The 25,410-nt window shown below is 34.2% G+C and overlaps 2 protein-coding genes across 6 annotated transcripts in view; both read right to left on the bottom strand.

Annotated features, from left to right (window-relative positions):
- Positions 1-580: 580 nt before the first annotated feature.
- LOC141380117 (uncharacterized) overlaps positions 581-25,410 on the bottom strand; it is a 34,198-nt gene continuing 9,368 nt past the window's right edge. The window contains exons 2-3 of the mRNA XM_073936869.1: positions 4,487-4,596; positions 581-3,860 (exon numbers count right to left, since the gene is read on the bottom strand). Coding sequence (XP_073792970.1) covers positions 2,185-3,860; positions 4,487-4,596 — 1,786 coding nt within the window. The 3' untranslated portion in view covers positions 581-2,184. The remainder of the gene's footprint in view (positions 3,861-4,486; positions 4,597-25,410) is intronic.
- Positions 5,990-25,410, bottom strand: part of si:dkey-15h8.17 — a 28,786-nt gene continuing 9,365 nt past the window's right edge. The window contains exons 2-12 of one of the 5 annotated variants that reach the window (XM_021469391.2): positions 24,612-24,700; positions 23,663-23,802; positions 23,055-23,147; positions 20,508-20,567; positions 17,298-17,358; positions 15,795-15,993; positions 11,872-12,630; positions 10,862-11,100; positions 9,855-9,924; positions 8,164-8,329; positions 7,194-7,376 (exon numbers count right to left, since the gene is read on the bottom strand). In XM_021469391.2, coding sequence (XP_021325066.1) covers positions 7,256-7,376; positions 8,164-8,329; positions 9,855-9,924; positions 10,862-11,100; positions 11,872-12,630; positions 15,795-15,990 — 1,551 coding nt within the window. In that variant the 5' untranslated portion in view covers positions 15,991-15,993; positions 17,298-17,358; positions 20,508-20,567; ... (1 more) ...; positions 23,663-23,802; positions 24,612-24,700 and the 3' untranslated portion in view covers positions 7,194-7,255. Of the gene's footprint in view, positions 7,377-8,163; positions 8,330-9,854; positions 9,925-10,861; positions 11,101-11,871; positions 12,631-15,794; positions 15,994-17,297; positions 17,359-20,507; positions 20,568-20,644; positions 21,062-23,054; positions 23,148-23,662; positions 23,803-24,611; positions 24,701-25,410 lie in introns of those variants that run through there. The other 4 variants (XM_073936167.1, XM_017353363.4, NM_001365861.1 and 1 more) reach the window with 4 other exon arrangements.

Below are 25,410 nucleotides of genomic sequence, written 5' to 3'. Positions count from 1 at the left end.
TGTCAATCTTGTATTTTGCATCCTGAGGCGAGTTTGAAACATGTCTCGCACTGTCACTGCTCAGTAACACAAAAGTCCTGCATTCATAGTGAGTGAAATATACACTCAAAATAACTAAGAGAGGAAAATGATCACTAGAAACATTTGGCTTATCAAACGCAGCCTGAGGCGTGCAAATTAATGACCTCAGAGCTTTTCTATGATCTCAGAGCTGAATATGACTCGTGTTCTCTTGATGACGTCAGCTGCTCGGCAGGTCCGAATGAATGACCTAAAGTAGGCACACATGTAAATGAGAAGTGGGCGTGGCCCGCAAGTCTTGTCACAGCTTGTTTTGTCATCTGATTGCCCGTTATCCACCAGGGTTTTATACTTGTGGAATTCACATGAAAACAAGGAAACAGTGGTGTCTGAGACTCACAGTAAGCCCTTTTCATTTATTATTCTACTATGCCTTAATATAACCAGATTTTCATTATAGGGAACCTTAGATCATGTTTAAATGTCAGTCAACAATTAAATACACTTTACACACTTATTCAAACATTTGCATTACAAAGAACGTAGAGTCAGACTGCACTATGGTCAGCAGTATCTTCATAAAACTGTTTTATTAAGATAAATGATCAACAAATGAATCTGTCATGACGGTCTCTACAAGTGAAGGCATTATCTACACACAATATGAATATCTAATTAGATAAACACATCAAACTATAAAACACTACTTACGAAAATACTGAACCAAAACAGACAAATCCAAACGCCCGACACAAGCTGTAAAAGCGGGCTTCATTCCAGACTAGTTCAGCTCGATGACGTATAATGAGTCCGACATCACCTGTAGACCCATTGAGCAACCGTCTACTTACAGAAGCAGAACCGATTTAAAAAGTCAAGAGTGATGTGTTTAGTGTCGTAGAATAAATCGTGAAAGTATCTTGAGTTTGTTTGCCACCAACCTTATTTAAGCCTGTTACGCAAGAGCGTATTGGGTTGTTTCTGTGCTGCTGTGTGGGTGTGTCTCTCTTTTTCCCTCTCTCGTCCTGTCCCGTTCCTGTTTCCAGGTTACCCCGCCCTAATTGGACGTGCTGCGTGCGTGCGCTGTGGTTGGTGCTGGAGGAAGTCAGCATTTTTTAAAAAGGAACCAACGGAGTCAGATCGCTGGGGGGAGAGACGGAGAGTTTTTCTAAGAGTGTGGCGTTCGTGTGGAAAACGTATCATAGTGCTTCTGTTTGTTTATGAATTGTGAACATTAAGGTGTTCTCTCCCTTTTTCCTCTCCCCTCCAATTTTTTTGTGATTGTCAAGTACCGTTTGATAAACCTGTGAGCTGAGCGCCGTAGGGGCTGAGCGCCATTTACTTTGACACTGATTTTCTCCTGTTTTTTCGTTTAGTTAAGGAGTAAGGGTAGTGTTTGTAATTTATTTTCTTCATTTATTTTTGATTCAGTAGGTAAGTTATCTTCGGGGTGGAGTTAGTAAATGTTTTGTTTGTTATTTTGGCCTTGCTCAGCCCTGAAGCTTTTTGTTTGCGCTCATTTATTTGTTTATTGTAAATACAAACCTTTTCCACCTTCTCACAATAAAAGAACCTTAAAGGTCATTTAAAAATCAAACCTGCTAACTGTTTATTTATTTTCTCTACAATTTTTATGTTCGACTTCAGCCCTAGACATTTTTGAGGTCGTAACAAAGCCATTTAACCAAAATCCCATTCAAATAACCCACTGACTCTGGGACGAGAGAACTAGAATTAGGCTTAAGCGGTCTCCAAATTTTGATACCGCCAAACCTCCACCCTATTTTACCTCGGTATACAATACTACCGTGCATAATAAAAAAAAGGATGATGTAAGGCTTCCTATCAGTCTTGCACTGAATGCAATCGACCAATAACAACAGACTGGGTCATCAGACCAATCACCGCAGATTGGCGTCACACACAGCAAAGGTTTGGACAGAATGAATCATGAACAAATCATATGGGAGTCGATGGGATCATTAGGTAAAAATAAATGCATATTATAAGACAATGACAGTGTTCTTTAAGCTTGTATTCACATCAGTCCGTTGCTGGAGACCCCAAAACCAAAACAGGACCTTTTATAATGCATAACAGGGGCTGATTAGCTGAGAAATCTGATGTGTGTGAATATAGAGTAGAGCTTTCAGGAAGGAAATTTCATTCTGCTTTTCTTAATTTGTGATTTTTCTCTGCAGTGTGAATCCTCTCATGTGTTTTCAGGTGTCCTGATTGTCTGAATGTTTTGTCGCAGTGTGAACACGTGTACGGTTTCTCTCCAGTGTGAATCAGCTGGTGTCGTCTCAAGTCTGCAGCTTTCATAAAACTCCTCTCACACTCAGAGCAGACGAACTCTCTCACGCCAGTGTGGATCTGCTGATGCTCTTTTAAATTTGACTGATGTCTAAAACTCTTCCCACACTCAGAGCATGAATACGGCCTCTGGTTTATATGATGGCTCTTCAGCTCTGAAGACGTCATAAATGTTTTGCTGCAGTGTTCAAATTCGTTTGGTTTCTCTCCAGTGTGGATCGTCTCATGTGTTTTCAGGTTTCCTGAATGTCCAAATGTTTTCTCTCCAGTGTGAATCAGCTGGTGTCGTCTCAAGTTTGCAGCTTTCGCAAACCTCCACTCACACTCCGAACAGGCAAACTCTCTCACACCAGTGTGGATCTTCTGATGATCTTTTAAATGTGATATCTTTGTAAAACTCTTTCCACACTCAGAGCACGGATAAGGCCTCTGGTTTTTATGAACTCTAAGATGTCTCTTCAGCTCTGAAACTCTCAGAAATGTTCTGCTGCACTGATCACATGTGTGTGTTTTCTCTCCAGTGTGCATCAGTTTGTGTTCAATAAGGGATGATGATTGTGAGAAACTCTTCCCACACTGAGTACATGTGAACGGTTTCTCTCTGGTGTGAGTCCTCTCATGTGTTTTCAGGTGTCCTGATTCTCTGAATGCTTTGTTGCAGTGTGAACACGTGTACGGTTTCTCTCCAGTGTGAATCCTCTGGTGTTTTTTTAAGTCTCCATTTGTAATAAAACTCTTCCCGCACTCAAAACACACACACTCTCTCACACCAGTGTGGATCTTCTGATGCTCTTTTAAATGTGACTCCTGTGTAAAACTCTCTCCACACTCAGAGCATGGATAAGGCTTCTCCTTTGTGTGAACTCTAAGATGTCTCTTCAGATCTGAAGGACTCAAAAATGTTTTACCGCATTGATCACATGTGTGTGTTTTCACTCCAGTGTGGAGCATCATGTGTTCATTAATGTTTGATATTTGTGTCAAACTCTTTCCACACTGAGTACATGTGTACAGTCTCTCTCCAGTGTGAATCATTGTGTGGTATTTAAGGCTACCAGACAGTATGAATCTCTTGTCGCAGTGTAAACACTCATAAGTTTTCTCTCCAGCAGTGTGGATCATCTGGTGGCGTTTCAATTGTCCAGCTCTAATAAAACTCTTCCCACAGTCAAAGCACACAAACTCTCTCACACCAGTGTGGATCTTCTCATGATCCTTTAAATGTGATTTCTGCGTAAAACTCTTCCCACACTCAGAGCATGAATAAGGCCTCTGGTTTGTGTGAACTCTACGATGTCTGTTCAGCTCTGAAACTCTCAAAAACGTGTTGCCGCAGTGATCACATGTGTGTGGTCTCTCTCCAGTGTGGATCAGCACGTGTTCATTAAGGCGCGACATATGTGTGAAACCTTTCCCACACTGAGTACATGTGAATGGTTTTTCTTGAGTTTCTTCTTCACTTTTGACATGATGTTTCTCCTCATCTTCACTCAGTTCTTCACTCTCCTCCTTCACCTTCACATCTGAAAAATAATAAGTCACTTGTTAAGAGTCTAGGTTTTATCCGTAGTCAAAAAATCATGAATGAGAGTATTTGTGTTCGGCTGAGATGTCTAAGTGGTCAAATATGTTTACACTAGGGCTGGGCGATTTTTCTGATTTTTTCGATTAATTCGAATTTACGTTTTAAGACGATTTAATTTTGAATCAAATCGAGAAATCGCAATTTTTTAAAAATATATATATTTAATACATTATAATGGCACCAATGCGCTTTGGTTCACTCTCTGTATGAAGCAGGACGCACATCTGAAGCGCCTCTTAAGATTATTCTCACAATGAGTTTCTGTTCTCTCATCCTACTGACAGAGTTTACTCTTCGGAGGGGAATACTTTAAGTGCTGCAAATAGTTTGTAAAGCCTGGCTTATTGTGGTCAAAGCAGTTGATTAACTTAATAAAAGTGAAGCTGACGGCCTGACGCATATGGATTGTCATTAACAGAAAATGTTTTAGCTTAATATAGGCTACTCTGAAACTGTGAAAATTTCACTGCAATTTTATTTATATTAAATAAATAAACGAATGTCAGATTAACAACCTCACTGTTCTTCAGCCTCATTATTGAAGAGTAATAAATAAACACAAACCTATTAGTTCTTCAGTCTCTTCCTGTTTAATTCTGCAGGGTTCTGGATCACTCATCTTCTCACTGTCCTTCAATAAACTCTGTCTTTGTCTTTCACTGATGGCGGCAGAGCTTCAGGAGAATAAACAGAGAAATCTCATTCATTTACATTGATTGAGGAAATAAACACATTATGATGGTATATCTTGTGACACAACGTGATTTGCTCAAGTCAGCTGACACCAAAAAAATCAACTTAAATTTGTAGATATGAATACTGACTATAAACACTCAGCCATTCAGGATCAGCAGATCAGCTCATTTAGTTTTTGCAGGTTGAGCTCATCACTATTGTAATTAATTTAAAAACATTTTTAGCATTAATATCAATAATGTCATTAAGTATTCATACGAACAAAGTAATAAGATTGTTAGCAGTCGCATATTAATTTACAGATAACGTTAATAGGAAAATCACAAAAAACGTAAAAAAATTAGGAGCTCCTCAAACTATTTAATAGGTGTGGCTGACGTGATAATGACATTTTGACACAAATATCATTAAATAAAAAAAAAAACAGGGGGACTAATAATTTTGATTTCAACTGTAAATATATATATATGGTCAATTCCATGAAAATGTCAACCTTATCATGAAAAAATAAAGTTTTGACCAAAATAACAAAACCTATTTAAATTTGCTCATTAAGGTCTATATTTTATAGTAATGATGTGCTCTTGTTGAATTTTTAAGGAAATTGGTTTGTTTATCCATGAAATATGAGGATTGTGCCAATGGTAAATTTCATTATAATCCAACCACATTTCGTGCTTTAGAAAAAGGGATTAAAGACTCACCTTTTCCATGCTTTATGTTAACAGTAATCATTCTGCAAAAGGATTGGAGTCTGTAGTATAAATAATTACCCTTACTTTTTCATAACATTATTGCCCTTTTGATTTATGAGCTACACTGTAAAAAATTTGACCTTAAATTCACAGTAAATTACTGGCTAATAATTGCATTACTTTCACAGTAAATTACAGTATGTAAATTCACAGCACATTACTGTGATGCAGTTCACAATAAATTACTGTGATTTTTATAACGTAAATTACTGTAAAATTACAGTCATATGTTGTGATTTCACATTACAAAGATATTTCTATTACTGTGATCTCACAGTATTCTCTTGTGAAATTAACTATATTTACTGTAAAGTTACAATTAATGGCAATATAATTACTGTGATTAAGCAGTAGGTTGCAGTTGAAATACTTAATTTAACTGTAAAGTTACAATTAATCACAATAAGATTACTGTGATTAAGCAGTAGGTTGCAGTTGAAATATTTATATTAACTGTAAAGTTACAATTCATCGCAATAAGATTACTGTGATTTAGCAATAGGTTACTGTTGAATAACTTAATTTAACTGTAAAGTTACAATTATATACCAGATCACTGTAGAATCTTAAAGGAAACATAAATGTCAATTTAACGTTAAATAAATACAAAAACACATCAATTTAACACATTTATTTTGCAGTCTGTAAACTACAGACGCCTCAAAAATTTAAAACAACCATAAAACAATATCTTGACATAATATTTAACATCTTAGAATTACAGATAACTCTGTATAGTAACATGTATAGTAAACAATTATAGATCTCTTCATAAAACCAAGAAACACTTTAAGAACATACCATTGAATGTCCCAAAATATGCATCACACCTAACTAAATACATACAAACACACACATGTGTGTGTGTGTGTATATATATATATATATATATATATATATATATATATATATATATATATATATAAAGGTAAAGGCAAAATCATTTGTTCTCCTGTGAAATTAATACTTTAAATATTTGCCAAGTGCTGTTTGTCAAAAGAATTTATTTTCCACACTAATTATATTTTTTTTTCTTTTTTTTGCTTAGCTGAAATTATTTTGTTTTAAGAAATTAACTGCTTTTTAGTTGAATATTATTGGAACAAACCACTGTTGTCTAATAATTTACCTAGTTATCCAAATTAAGTCTCTAAATTGCACTCTAAGCTGATTAAATTAAAAATATATATTTTAGATAATAGCCCGAAGCACTTAATTATAACAATATTTTTCTTTTCTTTGCCATTGTGACTACATATTTTCTTATTTTTCAAGATAATAGTATTCCAGATTAAAGGGGAAATTTAACACTCTGTCAAGTTTACATTATATTGTACACTGGATTCCAATTTATTTAAAATATATTAAACAAACTCGATTAATGTAAGCATTTAGAAGAAAACAGCATAATTTACTATAGATTTTAGAGCTAGGGCACCGCCATCTTGGAATGTTGCCATGTCTGACATCACAGGGTTGGTTCTGTTCCTTCAGCTGAACAGATACAGTGTAAGTAAAGGAGACTAAAGCCTAATTTAACCCAATGCATGAACTTGTGGACGTTGTTTGCTGTTTTCTTCTAAATAGTTACATTAATCGAGTTTGTTTAATATATTTTCATTAAATTGGAATCCAGTGTACAATATAATGTAAACTTGACTGAGTGTTAAATTTCCCCTTTAAGTTGCTGGATAACAGTAGTTTGTTTTGTAGACAATTTGTCTGTATCAGTTTCTTAATGGGGAAAATAATATTGACCTCAATTGTAAAACAAAACAAACAAAAAAAAGCCTAACTAAGAGAAATGATTCACATACACACATATTCACAAATATATGAAACATCCATCTTTACATGTATGCTGTTAAACGCAGTACGCAAGCTACACTGACAACCATTCAAAGTCTATTATTTTCCTAACAAGTGTACACACGGACTGGTTGATGTTTCCTCTCTGCTTTTTAGACTTCGCACCAGTCTCTGGATTGATGCCCAAGAAGCACCTGTAAACAAAATAAGCAGAGAGAAAAGCATTTAGTTTCATTCAAATAGGATAAAGAAAGTGTCAGTTCTGAATCACCACCTGAAGTAGATAGCTACAGCTGAATAAACAAATAGTAAAAATAAGTAAAGAAAATTGTGTCAGAATTGTGGCTCAATTAAATTACAAATATTTAAATAAAAGCAACAGGAAAACCTTTTGATCACACATAGCCAAAAGCAGTCCAGCAGAAAAATACAGGTTTTGTATTTAGATTAGATTCAACTTATTTGTCATTACACATGTACAAGTACAAGGCAATGAAATGCAGTTTATTTACTCTGAGAGTTTGCGAAACAATCATGACAATGTACATATTCTGTTTACTAGGATGGGTTCACACCAAACTTAATGCCAACATCCGCTTTGCAACATTGGCTCTAGACTATTAGTGGAATTTTTTTAAGCACAAGAAATATTTTCAACTTGTACAGGAGACCCAATTGAGGCATATTGTTTTGTTATTCACCCTAATTTGTTAATTTGCATGAATACTTAAATTCATATTTGGTGTAAACCCAGCATAATGGCTCTATCCTTTTAAAAACTGCTTCCTCTCTAGTCTCTAGCACAGACAAATTAATAGAGTCTGCAACATTCCCCTAGTTTAAGGGAGGATAAAAATATTTGTGAGTGTTTGTCGTTTTACATGGCTTGCAAAAATATCAACAAACACCACATCCAAACAATTTTTGTTTAACTCAAGAAATAAGAAGTATGCTTTCAGGTACAATATAAAAAGACATTACCTTTGGATAAATTCCAGAGTGCACGAAGCCTCTTCTGCATACTTCAGATTGAAATTATAGTAGCTGGCAAAAATGGCAGCCAAACCAGTTGTGATGTCTGTGAGTGGTCCCATGACCACTTGACCCTCCAGTGACAACATCCACGTTGTGGCTTTCATTGCGTCCCCTGAAAAAAACCATAAATACTTATCATGTACTGCAGTTCAAAATAGAAAAGATTTTAAAGAAACTAACAGTGAAAGAGTAGTGTGGCAGCCAATTTGAATAAGGTGTATAATTTACATATGCATTCATAATTACATCAAATTCCATTTTTCTTTCAAATATGTTTTACATATAAATACACAATACACAGACACACAGTTGAAGTCAGAATTATTAGCCCACCTTTGAATTCTTTTTCTTTTAAGAAAAAATGTTTAACAGATTCAGGAAATGATCACTGTATGTCTGATAATATTTTTCTATTGGAGAAAGTCTTATTTGTTTTATTTCGGCTAGAATATAAGCAGTTTTAATTTTTTTAAAAACCATTTTAAGTTCAAATTATTAGCCCCTTTAAGCTATATTTTTTTCAATAGTCTACAGAACAAACCACTGTTATACAATAATAAGGGTGTCACGATCCTCTAAATCCTCGATTCGATTACATTTTTGATTCTAAAGTCACGGTTCGATTCGATTTAAAAAAGAAAAATTAAACAAAATCATAACCAAATCATTTAAAATCGAAATCGTGACACCCTTATACAATAACTTGCCTAATTACCCTAACCTGCCTAGTTAACCTAATTAACCTAGTTGAGCCTTTAAATATCACTTTAAGCTGTATAGAAGTGTCTTAAAAATATCTAGTAAAATATTATTTACTGTCATCATGGCAAAGATAATATAAATCAGTTATTAGAGATGAGTTATTAAAACTATTATGTTCATAAATGTGCTGAAAAAACCGTATCTCTGTTTAACAGAAATTATGGAAAAAATAAACAAGCAGTCTAATAATTCAGGGGGGCTAATAATTCTGACTTCAACTATACAGTTGAAGTATACAGTTCAACTATACAGTTGAAGTCGGAATTATTAGCCCCCCTGAATTATTTGCGCCCCTGTTTATTTTTTCCCCCAATTTCTGTTTAATGGAGGGAAGATTGTTTCAGCACATTTCTAAGCATATTAGTTTTAAAAAACTTATTTCTAATAACTGATTTATTTGATCTTTGCCAAGATGACAGTAAATAATATTTTACTAGATATTTTTCAAGACACTTCTATGCACCTTAAAGTAACATTTTTATCGGCTTAACTAGGTTAATTAGGTGAACTACGCAGGTTAGGGTATTAAGACAAGTTATGGTAAAACGATGGTTTGTTCTGTAGACTATCGAAAAAAAAATTAGCTCAAAGGGGCTAATAATTTTGTTAAAAAAATGTTTTTTAAAAATTAATAACTGTTTTTATTCTAGCCAAAGTAAAACAAATAAGACTTTTTGCAGAAGAAAAAATATTATCAGACATACTGTGAAAATTTCCTTGCTCTGTTAAAAATCATTTTGGAAATATTTAAAAAAGAAGAAAAGAAAAATTAAAAGGCAGCTAATAATTCTGACTTCAACTGTGTATATATATATATATATATATATATATATATATATATATATATATATATATATATAAAATGACAACATTACCTTGTACAATCAACCGTGGGCTGCTTGGTAGCACCATACTTTGTTCCACATCAATGGCTGTTGCACAAGGCTGCAAAAGCAATTAACATAAGGGTAGAATAAGACAGTGAATAATCTGTACATATGATACCAACAGACCTGTGCATCTGTAGCTAGTATCAATTAAAATTTGTGCAAGAATATGTCCTTGTTCCCATTAATGGTCTCTATGCACAGCTAGTTTTAAAGCCAATGATAAAATAGTTGATGAATCTTTTATCATGCTGTGATATAACAATAATGGCAAAGGCTCCAATAAGAGTTACTTTAACAGGTATAATTACAAACTTTTATTGTATATAAATGTTCAGATCAATCAAGTGTATATTATGGAAAATAGTAAGATCTCGTTAGTAAACAAGAAATAACCCATTTATGTTAATAAAAAAAATACAACTGAATTATATTGTTAGCTATGTTTAATAAAACAAGTTTTGTTTTATTGAGTTATTACACGTTAACTAAGAAATCAACGTCATTAGGACTAATCAATGCTTTTGTAGTTGTCATTGTGAGTTTGGTCTAATTACTATTAACAAATGAAGATTTATTTTACAGTGTAATCTAACTGGTTAGAACACTTTTAATAAGTATCTCCAGCACGTCTCGTTCCAGATTACTATGATAAAATGTTAATCTTTGAAAATAAACAGCCAATAAAGTCTTCATGCATTTGGTGTTGTGATGACAACTATTGACAATACAACAACCTGAATATTCTGAAACCACTTTAAATTTTAGCTAATAAATAATTATTTATTAAATATAATGTGCCCATGATAACAATATCATACTTGTGTTTGAGTGAGTGAGCGTGATTGTGTGATTATCAGTGGTGTTCGGGCTGAAACAGACAGAAGCACTTAAGAGGTTACAAGCCTAAAAAAGGGTTATACAAGTACAGTATATGTACAATTTTTAACAAACAATAGGCCTAATACTAATGTCAAAATAATAAATATACTCACATCAGCCTCAAGCACAATGGCATCCTTTGGCTCTTTGAAATAGGCCAGGAGCAGTAAAAGAATGCATGCAGCCTTGTTTGAAACATCCGGTTCAAAAGAATCCAAAACATCCTTAACCCCATGATGACAATTGGTTTTTCTGCAAAACTTCAAAAGGGTGCTCCCTTTGGTTTCCAGGGCCTCTCGGAACTTCATGAGGATGGACACATCGGTCAAGACAGAAAAATGAGAAAAAATACCTGAAAATAATAGAGAAGAAGCATTGCTCAGTTTTATTGATATTGCAAAGGGTCTTTTGATATTGTTAGGTATGCCTTTATCTTCTTAAGGGCTTGTTTTATGGCTGGAATGTAGTTTCAAACCAAAAAAAGTAAAATGTAAATCTAATTTTGAGCAGTCCAAGGCTCTCTTTTATGGTAATTTGTATTTTACATTAGAGAAATGCATTGACTATTTTAGCATGGGAATAGTACATCCAGGGGGTTGTTATCATCTTGGAATAACATACCTTGTAATGTAACTGACCAATCAGAATCACGTATTCTAGACAGCTTTGTATTAAAAGTGGATATCAAGTTTAACTCTATATAACATGAAGTACAAAAACATCCACACTATTTTTTCATTCAAGCATGTAGTTAGATATTAAAGTGTATATAATTTGTAAGCTCTAGTCCAGGTGTGACCAATCCTGTTCCTGGAGATCGACCTCCCTGCAGATTTCAGTTGCAACCCATATCAAATACACCTGCCTGTAATTATCAAGTGCTGTTCAGGTCTTAATTAATTGGTTCAGGTGTGTTTGATCAGGGTTGGAGCTGAAATTTGCAGGAAGGTCGATCTCCAGGAACAGGATTGAGCACCACTGCTCTAGTCCAATACATTTTAATACTGCAGCATGCCTCTGATTGTTTTTCAATGACATTTGAATTTGCATTTTTATTTTTTAGTTATACTATGTGCCCCTCATGCAATGTGCCTTGTGATTTATAAGTTGAAAAGGGAAATACCTCTTAAAGAGAAGAGAAAAGGCCATTCCTCTTTAACCATGGCAATTGATGGTGCAGGCACACTGTTAAGAAAGCGCCTCTGGATGACATATGTCTTCTCCATAAAAGGCTCAGCAGTCTCAGCACCACTCATGCCTTCCACTGAGTACAAGGTAAGGAGATGGCTTTTCATTTCATCTAAAGATGCCTCTGTTTCACCAAGAGGAAATTCCGGACTCCATCTAACACAGCCATACTGATCAACAGGACCTCTTTTTTTTTTTTTGTCTCTGCTTTCATCTGGTACTTCACTTTGTGGCCTTCTCTCTTTGCGGCGTCTCACCAGGGTGTTGCTCCTGTTCTTATATTCAACTCTAGTTTTAATTTGCTGCAGAAGAGAATAACAGCCATCACCAATGATGTCTCCATTTTTTGACATATCAGCAAAGCACTCTGGATGGGTCCTTATAATGCTTCGAGCAATGTTGTGACACATTGCTCTTGTTGGGTTAGGATCATGATCTAATATTTGATCCACCACTGCCTTCACCATATCTTTTCTTTCGCCAGGAATTGGTCTTGCTTTTTCTGCAATTGCTTTGCGAATTGCGGCTGGCATCCTATCCCAATTCACTTGAAATTCTGCATGCCATGGTCTGCCAATCTGCAAGGAGGGAGGTGAAACTATGCTGGGAGGTACAGTGGGAGGAGCTTTAAGGAAAGTAGGGTCAAAAGATGTAGAGGGCACAGGAATCATTTCCAGTTGAACTACTGCAAATCCTGCAAAAAAAAAGTTTTTACATGAGGAGTGCAAGCTTTTTCAGTATGTACCAAATACCCAATAACAAATCATACCCATAATAATCAATTGGCCCCTCCCAACATGCATTTTTCCAGCATTCGGTTATTTTTTTTTAAATTTTGTGATCATTTAAAACAGCGGTAGTGTCCTGGGACAGCAATTTCAGATTTTAATAGAAAAGTACATATGCCCAGTTTTCCTGCTTTAAGAATTGATTTTAAAAGTGTAGGGCATGTGTTCCTGGGGCACATAACTACAGTACTGTAAAAAGAATTTCAACTACCAACTTAAAAAAGCAAGAGATTTAATTAGTTAAAACTAGTTATTATAAGTAATGAGTAATGAGATTGGATGTGAAAAGTAAAGTATGTATGTCTGGCTTTCAGTCAATAATTTCATGCAATTAATTCAGAATTTAAAGAAACTGGAGAAAAAAAAAGTCATAAAACGGTTAAATCTGTTAAATTAAAGAAAAAATGTTGCAGACACAGATACTGAAGTAGTATTATAACTTTGTATTTATTTCTGACCAAAAAAAAAAACACTTAAGTAAATAAATAGAGAATAACTAAGTTAAAAAAGGTTAGTAAATTTCATGTTCACTTGGCCTTGGTCTTACAAATTTATATTCTGCCTTGTATAAAAATTAACACTACATTAGGACAGGCAATATTACCAAAAACAATTATGTATTATTATGTTTTTTTTTGTCATTTTTTATATAATATATTATTTATTATAATATATAAAATTAACAATCATTCTGAATATAATTAACATAATTATAGTTCTACACTTTATAAATATTAGTTGAATAGCAAAATTATGTTTCTAGACCGTTTGTTGTGCAATATAAATACTTTAAATGTTTTCATTACAGATTTAATTATTATACAGGGCTTGAAATTAACATTTTTACTTGGTAGCATCGGTGCTCCCAACTTCAAATATTTAGGAGCACCAAAATAAATTTAGGAGCACCAGAAAAAATTTAGGAGCACCCACCAAAAATTATTGAGCACCGCTGCAAATTGCTTTTTAAGGGATTTATTGTATTTTAAAACAACATTAATAGGACTGACAAAAACCAGAAACAACTATCTAACTAATGCTGCGAAGACATTGATATTTGTGTGCAATAATTCCAAAATGAATGTCTAATAAATAGGCCATAGAATATTAGTGATGATGAAAATGACAATAATAGTAACAATGAATTCCATTTCTCATTATGATACTGCCTTGAATGTGCATGAATGTAGGTTATCTGCTATAAAAAGTCTGTTACTTTATGAAAAATAATTGTATAGTTTGCATCAAACAAAAATGAAGCATTGCAGTAAGAAATATTTATTTTGTACTGCTGTTTTTATATGCATGTCAATTTAATAAATAATATTTCTGCTACAAAACAAACAAAAGATTATAATAAATCATTCAATTCAATGATGAAAGCTGCAAAGCAGTCATCAGTAACTAAATAAAAAAAATAATATACACCTCATAAAAGAATAGACTAAAGAAAGAAAGTAAAGTCTCACTTCTATCACTCTTTAAAAGTTTTGGTTTCAGTTTGTGTCAATTTAAAGGTTCAGTCTGAGATGATCTTCATTTTTCTGTGTTTGTGGAAAAGCTGGCGAGTCAGCCGACCCAATTTATGAGCAGGCAGCGCAAGATTTTTTTTGTTTGTTATGAGCCGCAGTTTCAGTGTAAACTTAGTAAAGGCGAGCTTCTTTGGCGATGATATGTACAGTATTAGATTTGACTTTTAGCGGACATTTGCGCTGAACACGAAGTGAATGCGACGCATGGAGATTCGGGCGCCTTCTCCAAGAAGCGCGTACTCGATTGATCTCAGCTGGCGGATCATTATTCACCACGTGACGTGTCATGATCGCTCTCATCTGCACCTCAATTTTAGGTGGGGTTTGCAAACCTGTGTGCTTTAAGTTTTTACTCTTCAGCCGTTTGCATTTCCCGTGGTCATAAAAGCTCCTTCCCTGTCATCTGACAGCGGAATACCTTGAGTGAATGACAGCTAATATGAACCAATATAGCGGCAGAGAAGAGCGATTCAGCACGTTTTTACAAAAAAATCAAAACAGGTCGCACTACAACCATTATCTGCAGTCGCACTAATGCGCCCAAATATATTATGAGGTCGCATAGATTAATTTTCGGGCGCATATGCGACCAAAATGGTCGCAATTTCGAGCCCTGTTATATATAGAGTTGAGGTCAGAATTATTAGCCATCCTGAATTTTTTCTCCCCAAGTAAATTTGTTCCCCAATTTCTGTAACATATTTTTTAACACATTTCTAAAACCCTAACTTGCCTAGTTAACCTAATTACCCTAGTTAAGCCTTTAAATGCCACTTTAAGCTGTATAGAAGTGTCTTGAAAAATGTCTAGTCGAATATTATTTAATGTCATCATGGCAAAGAAAAAATAGATTAGTTATCACAAATGCTAATAATTCAGGAAGACTAATAATTCTAACTTTGTGTGTGTGTGTATATATACACACAAACACACTTGATATATACTAGTGGTGGGCCGTTGTCAGTGTTAACATGTTGCGTTTACGCGAGACTCTTACCACACATTAAATATTGCTGTTAATCTCTTCTCAATGTTGGGTTGGGAGCTGGGTCTATTCTATGCAAGCGATGATGACTTTCAGCTTAATATTTTAGCGTGGATGTACACCTGACCGGTGAGCCATCTGACAAAAAAGTGCCTTTCTGAATCAAATCAGCAGGATGCCTGATTTTAACTGCGGTTTGGCAGATTCACTTTCACTCATGAACATTTAATTCATGCCGCCAAGACAAACTGGGGTATTTGTATGTATGTATGTATGTATTGTCATGTATTAAAATTTCTATTTAAATAATTGTTTTAATAGCAATATATTGTTTCTACACCATTTGTCATGCAATAACAAAAATAGGTTAATGTTTGATATTAATGTACTTCTATTTGTCATGTAATGTTAGCTGCTTCATAATTTGATACAGCTTTGTTAGTTCATTTACTTTTCAAAAAAAATATTATATATGACTCAATTATTATTTTTTAGCAAAACCAAACCAAAAACCCAACCAAAAGTAATTAAAAATTAATAAATAAAATTTTACCTTGAAAGCCATTTAGTAACTTCCGACACTGAATAGGTCGAAGGTATTTCTCTAGATCTTTTTCTTGTACCAAAGCAAGATCTTCCTTGCTTTCCACGCCAATTTCTTGCAAGAAACTCAGTAGTGAAGTCAGAGTTTCAACGGAGAGGCCCGGTAAGAATGACAACACCAAATCTTTCATCATTACTTCATCCATTTTCTGAAAAGTGTTTGGCAGATGTTAAAACAATTAATAAACATTTGTATTATTAATGCAAAATGCTAAACCTAAAAAACAGGAACTTTACACCTAATCATTTCTGACCTAATCATTAAGAGTTTGTGAGTTTAAGAAAATTTTTGTCACAAAGACCGTGTTAATATAATGCATCATTACATCTTCAATTTCAAATGTTGTATCAACAGTTTTGGTCTTTTTGTTTACAAATGGTGTAGGGTTGTTAAAATTAAACCTCAAACTTTTTAAACATTTCCCCAAAAAGATATTACAAGATATTTTTCGTATGCGCTATATTCAATGAGGAACACAAATGAACTATTTACAGCTACAGTATATAGATGAATACATGTAGTCAGCAAAAGTGTATTAAGCAACACAAAAAGTATGAACTGTCTCTAGATGTATTGAACTTTTAAATTTAAGAAACAGTTTAGAAAACAATATTTTGATAAAGTTAGATTTAGTACTGGCAGGGTTTTTTTTATTTTTATTTAAACTACAACTAAAAGCTGCCAGTAAACCTAAAATGTCTTTGATAAGTGATAAATTGACTTAATTTTAAAAAAAAAACTATGCAGGAACACAAATGAACTATTTACAGCTACAGTATAAAGATAAATACATGTAGTCAGCAAAAGTGTCTCAAGCAACAAAATGACAAAACAAAGTATGAACTGTCTCTAGATGTATTGAACTTTAAAATTTAAGAAACAGTTTAGAAAACAATATTTTGATAAAGTTAGGTTTAGAATTGGCAAGTTTTTTTTTTTTTTTTTATAACCACAACAACAAACTGACAGTAAGCCTAAAATGTCTTTGATAAGTGATAAATTGACTTTAAAAATTTTAAACTATGCAGAAACACAAATGAACTATTTACAGCTACAGTATATAGATAAATACATGTAGTCAGCAAAAGTGTCTCAAGCAACAAAATGACAAAACAAAGTATGAACTGTCTCTAGATGTATTGAACTTTAAAATTTAAGAAGCAACTGTTTAGAAAACAATATTTTGATAAAGTTAGGTTTAGTACTGGCAGGTTTTTTTTTTTTTAAACCACAACAACAAACTGACAGTAAGCCTAAATTGTCTTTGATAAGTGATACATTGACTTAAAAATTTTAAACTATGCAAAATGTTACCATTTACTTTTTCTTAATTACTTTGAAGAGAACATGTTTTACTGTACATTTCATAGATAAGGATATTATGTTGAGGGCCTATGTTATTAAAAAGCATAACCAAAAAGTTTACATCTTTTCTATCAATTTATGCCTAACCTGTTAGCTCTTCTTGTCTCCACAATTCCAGCTACCTTTCAGGTGCCAGCTCAAACTGGTTCTGGAAAAGAATGGTGGATAGCAATTAGTGATGTGTCATGCATTTTATACAACGGAAGAGGATAATAGTCCAGCAAATCATCTTGCTTGACGCAGACATAATCCTCGTTAGCTACTCCTAATTCACAGTAGACCCCCATGTCACTCATCTTCACAAAAGTATGTTTCTGAGTCACAAACTGCACAGACTCGTTAAGAACAATGATGAGATTAATCTTCCCAACAGAAAGTTCTTCATCAGTACTCTTCAGCAAAACACACATCCCCTTTCGATATACTGTGCCTTTTACTGTTACTTCATTGCACGCAATTGCAGACTGCGATTCAAAATCTTGACCAGCCACTGATGCTCTGATCTTGTCGTTGTAATCACTTGCATAAAACTCTGTACCTCTCTCAACATGCACAGCAGAAGGGAAAAGACTGCCCTCACTCAAGTAGGCTTGCAACAGTTGGTGTCTTTCTGCAAGAGTTTTGCAAAGATTTTTAAAGTTATGCAATTTCCTGGCACACTGCTTGAAAAAAGCATGTTTGCTCTCAAACCTTAGTGTCCAGAGGCGAATAAGTGGGCCGAAGTGAAGAATAAGGTCTGGATAATGGCACAAATAGTGATGCTTGGGTTTTAATGAACAGGCAGGGAATAGTCTTTGACGACTAAACACATATTCTTCAATGAGAACTTTCAGATATGCCACTTGTTCTGTCGTAATAGCTGGTGCACAGACAAGCTCCACGATTTCTCTCAGCTGCAGAATGAGTTGCCATACTTCATTTTCAGAAGGATCTTTAATTCTGTCACCCACAAATAGAGGTAACAACCTCAAAAAGCACCAATTCTGTACTGCATGGCCACTTAATCGTTCACTAGAAGGAGATATGTCTGCTGGTTTGCTGCTGGCTTCGTTTCCCAGATAACTGAACTGGTTTTTACATCTGTTAAGTTGTAGGTAGGTGAAGTGCTTCTCCTGAACCAAGTGACCAATAAACAAGGCAAGGTCATAAGACACAATACCCTCAAACAGATCATGTCCCAGACAAGGAGGAAGACCTGGCTGGCAGACATGAAAATAATTAAGCTGGTTAAAAGGAGAGTCCATCTTGATGCCGCATGCTGAGACAGTATCAGTGGTGTCTAAACCTTGCAAATGGCTTTGATAAGATTCGCAAGTTCTTGGACTCCCACAAGTGTATGGTTGGTTTGTAAATGCATTTCTGTCAATCTCGCAGTAACGGCAGAAATGGCTTGTCCGACTGAAATTTTCAACAAAACCTCCAATGCAATGTGATCCCAAGTTGTCTCCTGAAATGGCAACTAAAGCTCCTTTTACAACTTTGTCATCATTTGTCAAAATGCCCTTCTCCTCTAGAACTTTGAGATCAGCGATCAATGGTTCAAAAACTTTGTTCATACCAAAGTATTTGAAATCCTTCTCCCTACACAGAAGAACAAGTTGCATGTGATCCACTGTGGATCTATTGTGAGGCAAAATGTCCGTCAGGGTCATGTAAACGGCTAATATCTTGTGTTTTTTTTTTCCTGAACCAAGTGGGTTTACGACCTCAAAGGCGTCTTGATACAGGATCACACCAACAGAGGAAGGCTCTGTTTTCAACAGTTTATTGCCCTTAAATCCCTCTCCATCGATTACATCCCGAATGACATTTTCAGTAGTTGGTTGAAAACGTGTAGCAACATATTGCTCTCTTACAGATTTACATTTGAATAGTGTGGACAATGTTTCACGTATAGGAATGTACTGGGCAAAGCACTCCTTGCCATATTCATCACTGCCCAAAAGAAGAGGCACAGGTTCAACATAGTTGAACATGTTTTTATAAACAGACTTTCTTTTTTGGTCTGTGCTCAAAATGCCCCTGTTGTACATATTAAGAAGATCTTCCCTTTTAATCTCATCAATAATGTTGCTAGCAGTAGCCTCTTGGATTCCAAGTTCTTTCATTTTCTTCCTTAAGATCATAAATGAATGAGATAGTCCAATTTCGTGGGCATTTTGAAAGTCTTCAATTATGGTCTGTATGGTACTGGCTGGTAACAACAGCTTCCCTTGTAATTTAAGATAAAGAAGGGCAAGATTTTGTAGGTAGAGTGTTTCATCCACAGCAAACTGCCCCTCTAGCTCATTACCATTGACAACAGAAGCATCAGAACATGACTGACTATAAAGACTACCAGGCTCAGCAGGACTGGACATATCTAACAAGGTGTGATCTAGATTTTTATGTCTCCTTGAAAAATGTGAAGCTAAAGTGGATGAAACTGTAAAGCTGCAATCACACCCTTTCACGGGGCATTTGATTTCTAAACCTTCCTGTATGTGTGACTTCAAATGCTTGATCAGGGAGCTCACTGTGTCACATGTCACTGTACAAAACTGTGCCACACATTTAAAAGGAGTTTTAAAGTGTTTGCAAGTTTGCACAGATGATGCAAGCCTTTTATGCTTTCTATACATGTGTGTTCTCAAAACATTTGCTTTGCAATACATCCGACTGCATCCAGGAACACCACAGTGGTACTTGAAGTTATGAGAATTGCTATGAAGTTTTGAGTGCTGAATAAAATCAGCAATAGTCTCAGACACATGTTCACAGGAACTAAATTTACAGCTGAACATGTTTTACATTGAATGGTTGAAAAAAAAATCACTGACCCAAGTTATTTTAAATGGTTACTCTCAAGAACTTAATTTACAGCTGAACATTTCTATATTTAGTTAGGAAAAACAACTATTTTGTTGTCAAATCAACAAATTATTAAACCCCACTGAACAATGTAAAAAATAGTTCAAAATAAATATAAAAAATAAGCTATAAGCAGAACAAATACTTTTATATGATTTTTAGTTGATCTACACAGTCGATTTATAACCACCGTTGATGAAATCACAAAGCTGATTACTGCAGCTAACGTTAGGCCTGGCCACGCTTGAGGAAAATGGCGCGCAGCACATTCACAGGAGAATTTACAGAAATGTTTTATAATATATACAAATTTTTCAATACTTGTCTAAGAAAAAATAAACCCTTTTTAAATTTTTTTTTGTTAATTTACACTTGCCATAATATACGACACTAATGTCTTTGCTTGATAATGACTAACGTTAACTTTACGTGAAGGCAACAGCTTACCTCACAAATGTAACGTTATTCCTCAACTTAAAGTTAGTCACTGCATGCTCTGACGAAAACCTATAACAGGAAAATAAGACAACAGTCAGCACCAAAAACCGTCTAGTGAGCTAAAACTAACAGAACATTGCCCGTACCCAGATAGCAAATTACATCTGGCCCAGATATGGCCCACATCCCCCATTTTCTTCTGGCCCACATACCGCGCGGAATGACGGCGATGACTCAACCTGATTGTGGCTGACATAAGGATCCAAAAGTCAGCCACAACTAAACCAGATCTGGGCCATATCTCAGAAAAAGCATGGTCCATATCTGGGCCAGATGTGGCCCATACATTTTCTCAGATCTGGCCCAGCTGCGGCCCATGCACATTCTCAAATCTGGCCCAGCTGTGGCCCATGCACTTTCTCAGATCTGGCCCACATGCAGCCCATGCAGTTTCTCAGATATGGCCCAGACGCGGCCCATGCAATTTACAGATCTGGCCCAGATCTGGTTCAGTTGCGGCTGACTTTCGGGTTAGATGTGGCTCACATCTACATTTGGTAGCTATATAAATCACATTGAAAGGAATGCTTAGTTTAAATTGCTTTATTTAAAAAAATGCTTTAAAGGAAGCATATAAATTGATAAATACAAATATATAATTTATATATAAATTATATAAATAGATGCATACAAAAAAAAAACATCAACAACAGATTGATCAATGCAATACAAATAAATATATGTATTAGATAAATAAATGCATACAGAATTATCACAAATTAAATGCAAATAAATATATATAAAAGTTAAAATTAGGTAAGTGGATATACAGAATAAGAAGAACATACAAACACAAATGTATATACAAATTAGATAAATAGATACAGAATAAACACAGAAAATATATATACATTATTTTATAAAATGCATATTAATTAAATTAACAAATATTTTATAACCATATAGCCAGAACCAATAATTAAAAAGATATATAAAGGGCAATCCAAAAACAAGATCAGAGGCGAGGCAAGGGTCAAATAAACAAATAATAATTACAGAAACAAGATAAACAAGTATGAGTAGACAGAACAAACACAGAAATCGCATATTTAACAAAAACATATTACTTAAATAATTACAACTAAATATTTATTAGCATTTACCCAAAACCAAATAAATAAATAAATTAAATTAAATAAACTGAAAATCCAACAGGGCAGTCCAAGAGTGAGGTCAGGGTCGAGCAAGGGTCAAAGCCAAAAAAAAAACAGTCCAATGCAAGACATCCTGAAAATAGGAGGACAACAATTAAAAGGTGCTGTTTGCAGAGTACATACAGGCACAACTCGATTAGACTTTTAAGCACTTTTTTAAGCACCTATTTTTATTTTTAAGACTGACAAGCAACGTATTGAACACCTGAAATGTATTCTCAGCAATACATAACAACATTCCATAGGAACTACCTATCGATTTATATAAAAAAATAATAATATTAATATTTCATAGTATTTAACCTATTTTAAATGTGCTTGTGAAATTATTGTTTTTTTATGTTTTCGTAGATGGAAAGAGAACTGAAAATTAAATTACATTAAATTAAAGGACTAGAAATACTATTACATTGCTAAAATAAAACCAATTTTAGTAAATAATACTAATACAGAGTAAAAGTACATGGTACTATTTTAGTTAGTTAGATTTGAAAAAAAAAAAATCGGATTTTCATTACGGACCTTTTTTAAGTGTAAACTTGTTTGAATGGTTTAATTGTTTAATTACAAGACTACATAAAAAGAAATTTGCACTAACAAAGGAAGTTTATTTTAAAGAAATATATTTTCAAGCTTAGGAAGGTTTTACTTATATGATGAAAAGATGTAAAAATGTAAAATGTAGCCTTTTATTTACACATTTTACACGTTTTTTCTTGTTTGCTCATTCTGTGTCTGCCTTTACAATCTGGCAAATTTGTTGCTTAAATAACTTTTATAGTACTTGGATTTTTTTTTACATAATTATAAACAAATGACTTTACAAAAATATATATTTTAAAAATAATAAAACAAATGACTTAATTTCATTTGAGGTATTTGAAATATTTTTTTACATTTTCTACATTTTTCAAAGCAGTGTTTTAAGAGCCTTATTGTTTATTTTGATAAATGTAATAACAGATTGCTTTGACCTGTAATGCCTGTACAATTTAGTGACGCTTTAAGACAGACTATGTATAAATCATACAAATACCTCATTCAAAAACGTTTCCAGCATACCAACCCCGTGACGTCAGACACAGCAATATTACAAGATGGGGGTGCCTTTGTGCTAAAAGCTTTAGTAAAACATGCCCTTTTCATCAAAATTGTTACATTAATCAAGTTTGGTTATTATATTTTTATTAAATCGGAAAGCAATTAACGAAATAATGTAAACTTGATTGACTGCATCACTTCTACTACAAGACACTGGGAAGAATTTTTGCTAGGAAGATCTGACACTCAAAGTTTACTCCATCAATTCATAGTCTGAAATCTTGGTAATTAGTGAAAGTACCTTTGAACTGACCGCAGATCTTGATGTAGTCTTTCTTGATCTGGTCTTCTCCATTTTCGATCCTTCCCTGGGTTAATCTTTACAAGGAACCTGCTGAATGGAAAAAAAATACTTAGTGATAAAAACCTGGACTATATCATGCTCTAAAATGTTTGAAATAAAAGCAGCATAAAAGGACAAGCTAGTGGTGGAGGTTTGCTAAAAAAATCTGTGAGAGAGGATGTTGTGTGTGAGTCAGACTGAGACAGACTGTTGTATGAATGTGTGTTTTTGAGTGTATGAATGTGAGAATGCATTCACAAGAGTGTGTGTTAGTTTGAGGATTTTGCTATTTTAAATATTAGGGTCCAACAGAGTAATTTGTTTAGTTAAGTTGTTTAAAATTATTATCATTGATTAAATACTTGCCCATATATAGATGTAAAGAATAACCAAAAGAAATAATGTATTAAAATGTCATTATATTTTATATTCGATCTGCTAATCATTTGTTGTGAAATTTGAATGACTTCCATTCAGTATATGAATAAAATAGAATTAGAATAGGAATAAAACAATAGAACTCTATAAAAAAATACTTCCTATCAAAATAAAGCAGGTGCTTTTACCTTAAGGAACTTTATTAGTATGGTTCCCTGCTTCCAGTTAGTTCAACTTCAGATACCTCCATAATCTGTACTCTGGTGCTTCATTTGGTTCTTGACTTAAGAGTAACTGGTGTCGCATTCCCGGTCCATCACAATCTGAGCTAGAAGGACAATATGACAAAAGACAAGACAAATATGAATACACATAACATACAGAATAAAACATTTAAAGATATAGTTTACTATTCTGCCACCATTTATTCATCCTCTACTTGTTTCAAAGCAGTTTGAATCTGTTCAACACTAAAGCAGATATTTTGAAGAATGTTAGAAACCTGTAACTATCGATATACATAGTAGGAAAAACTGGGTTTGTGTTCATTCATTTTCTTTTCAGCTTCATCCCTTTATTAATCTGGGGTCACCACAGTGGAATGAACAGCCAACTTATCCAGCATATGTTTTACGCAGCAGATACTCTTCCAGCTGCAAGACATCACTGGGAAAAACCCATACACTCTCATTTACACACATTCACTATGGACAATTTAGCTTACCCAATTCACCTGTACCGCATGTCTTGTGGGGGAAACTGGAGCACCCGGAGGAAACCCACGCCAACACGGGGAGAACATACAAACTTCACACAGAAATGCCAACTGACCCAGCCGAGGCTCGAACCAGAAACATTTTTGCTGGGAGGCAACAGAGCTATCCACTGTACCACCGCACCGTCTGAGTTTATGTTCAACAGAACAAAACAAAAATATTTTAAACCATGTGGAGGATAAAATATGTCATTATTATGTCATTATTAGATTTTTAAATAAGCTATGATCTCACACAGTGATAAAATAGCACCAATAAATCTTGTAATATTTTAATAATAAATAAAACATAAAATATATTATTTCAGTTCCCAACAACCAGTCTGACATATACAAGTTACAAAATATGTACAATATTGTACCTGGTGTGCTTGATGATGAAGTCAAACAATTAGTAATGCACTGATGTGAGAGTTGTAATTTCCTTCAGCTTGCATGATTCCTTTCTTTTCTGTAACAAATTAATACAATACAATCAATTTATACAAATATTATTTTTACTTGCCACAAAACCATTTGTTTGGACTTGATACATATGTACAAGATTAATGGTGCAATTCAGTTTCCAGGCTGTTTTGAAGTAATATAAAACATAAGATATGGATTTTAAGCTTATTTAACACAATTGATTTTATTTTTTAACAAGGTTTAATATTTCATAACACACTTAGCCTTCTTTTTAGCTAATTAATTTCCTTCATAAGTCATTTAACACATCATGTTTCAACTGTGGATTTTTTTTCAAACGTTTTGGCTTTAAAAAAATGTTTTAATGCAGACCAGTCTCAACAGTGGCCAGCATGAACCACATAACGTTACTCTGCAAACTTTTGCTGAAACTTGATAAAACACACATTAACAAGCAAATCAAGATCATTAGGATTAACGTTACCAAAAAGAGACTGTTCGTTCAGTGTTAGAGCTAAATCCAGTACAAAGGCAGAACTCGGCACCTATTACAACTGTATAAAACGGACAGCATATGATTCATTCATTCAAGCTCCCGTTTCGACGCTGTTCTTCATATAACACGTCTTATTGATCATTTAATTGGGAATGACGAGCGATTAAAAGGACATTTGTTACTTAAATGAATTTGTTAAAACCCCGAGCACAATCAACTTAACAGATTACTGAACTGACGGCTGCCATCATTCTTAG

This window comes from Danio rerio, chromosome 22, assembly GCF_049306965.1.
Source record: "Danio rerio strain Tuebingen ecotype United States chromosome 22, GRCz12tu, whole genome shotgun sequence".
Lineage (NCBI taxonomy): Eukaryota > Metazoa > Chordata > Actinopteri > Cypriniformes > Danionidae > Danio > Danio rerio.
Note: the sequence above shows the minus strand (reverse complement) of the source record. Positions and strands in the feature narration are given on the sequence as shown.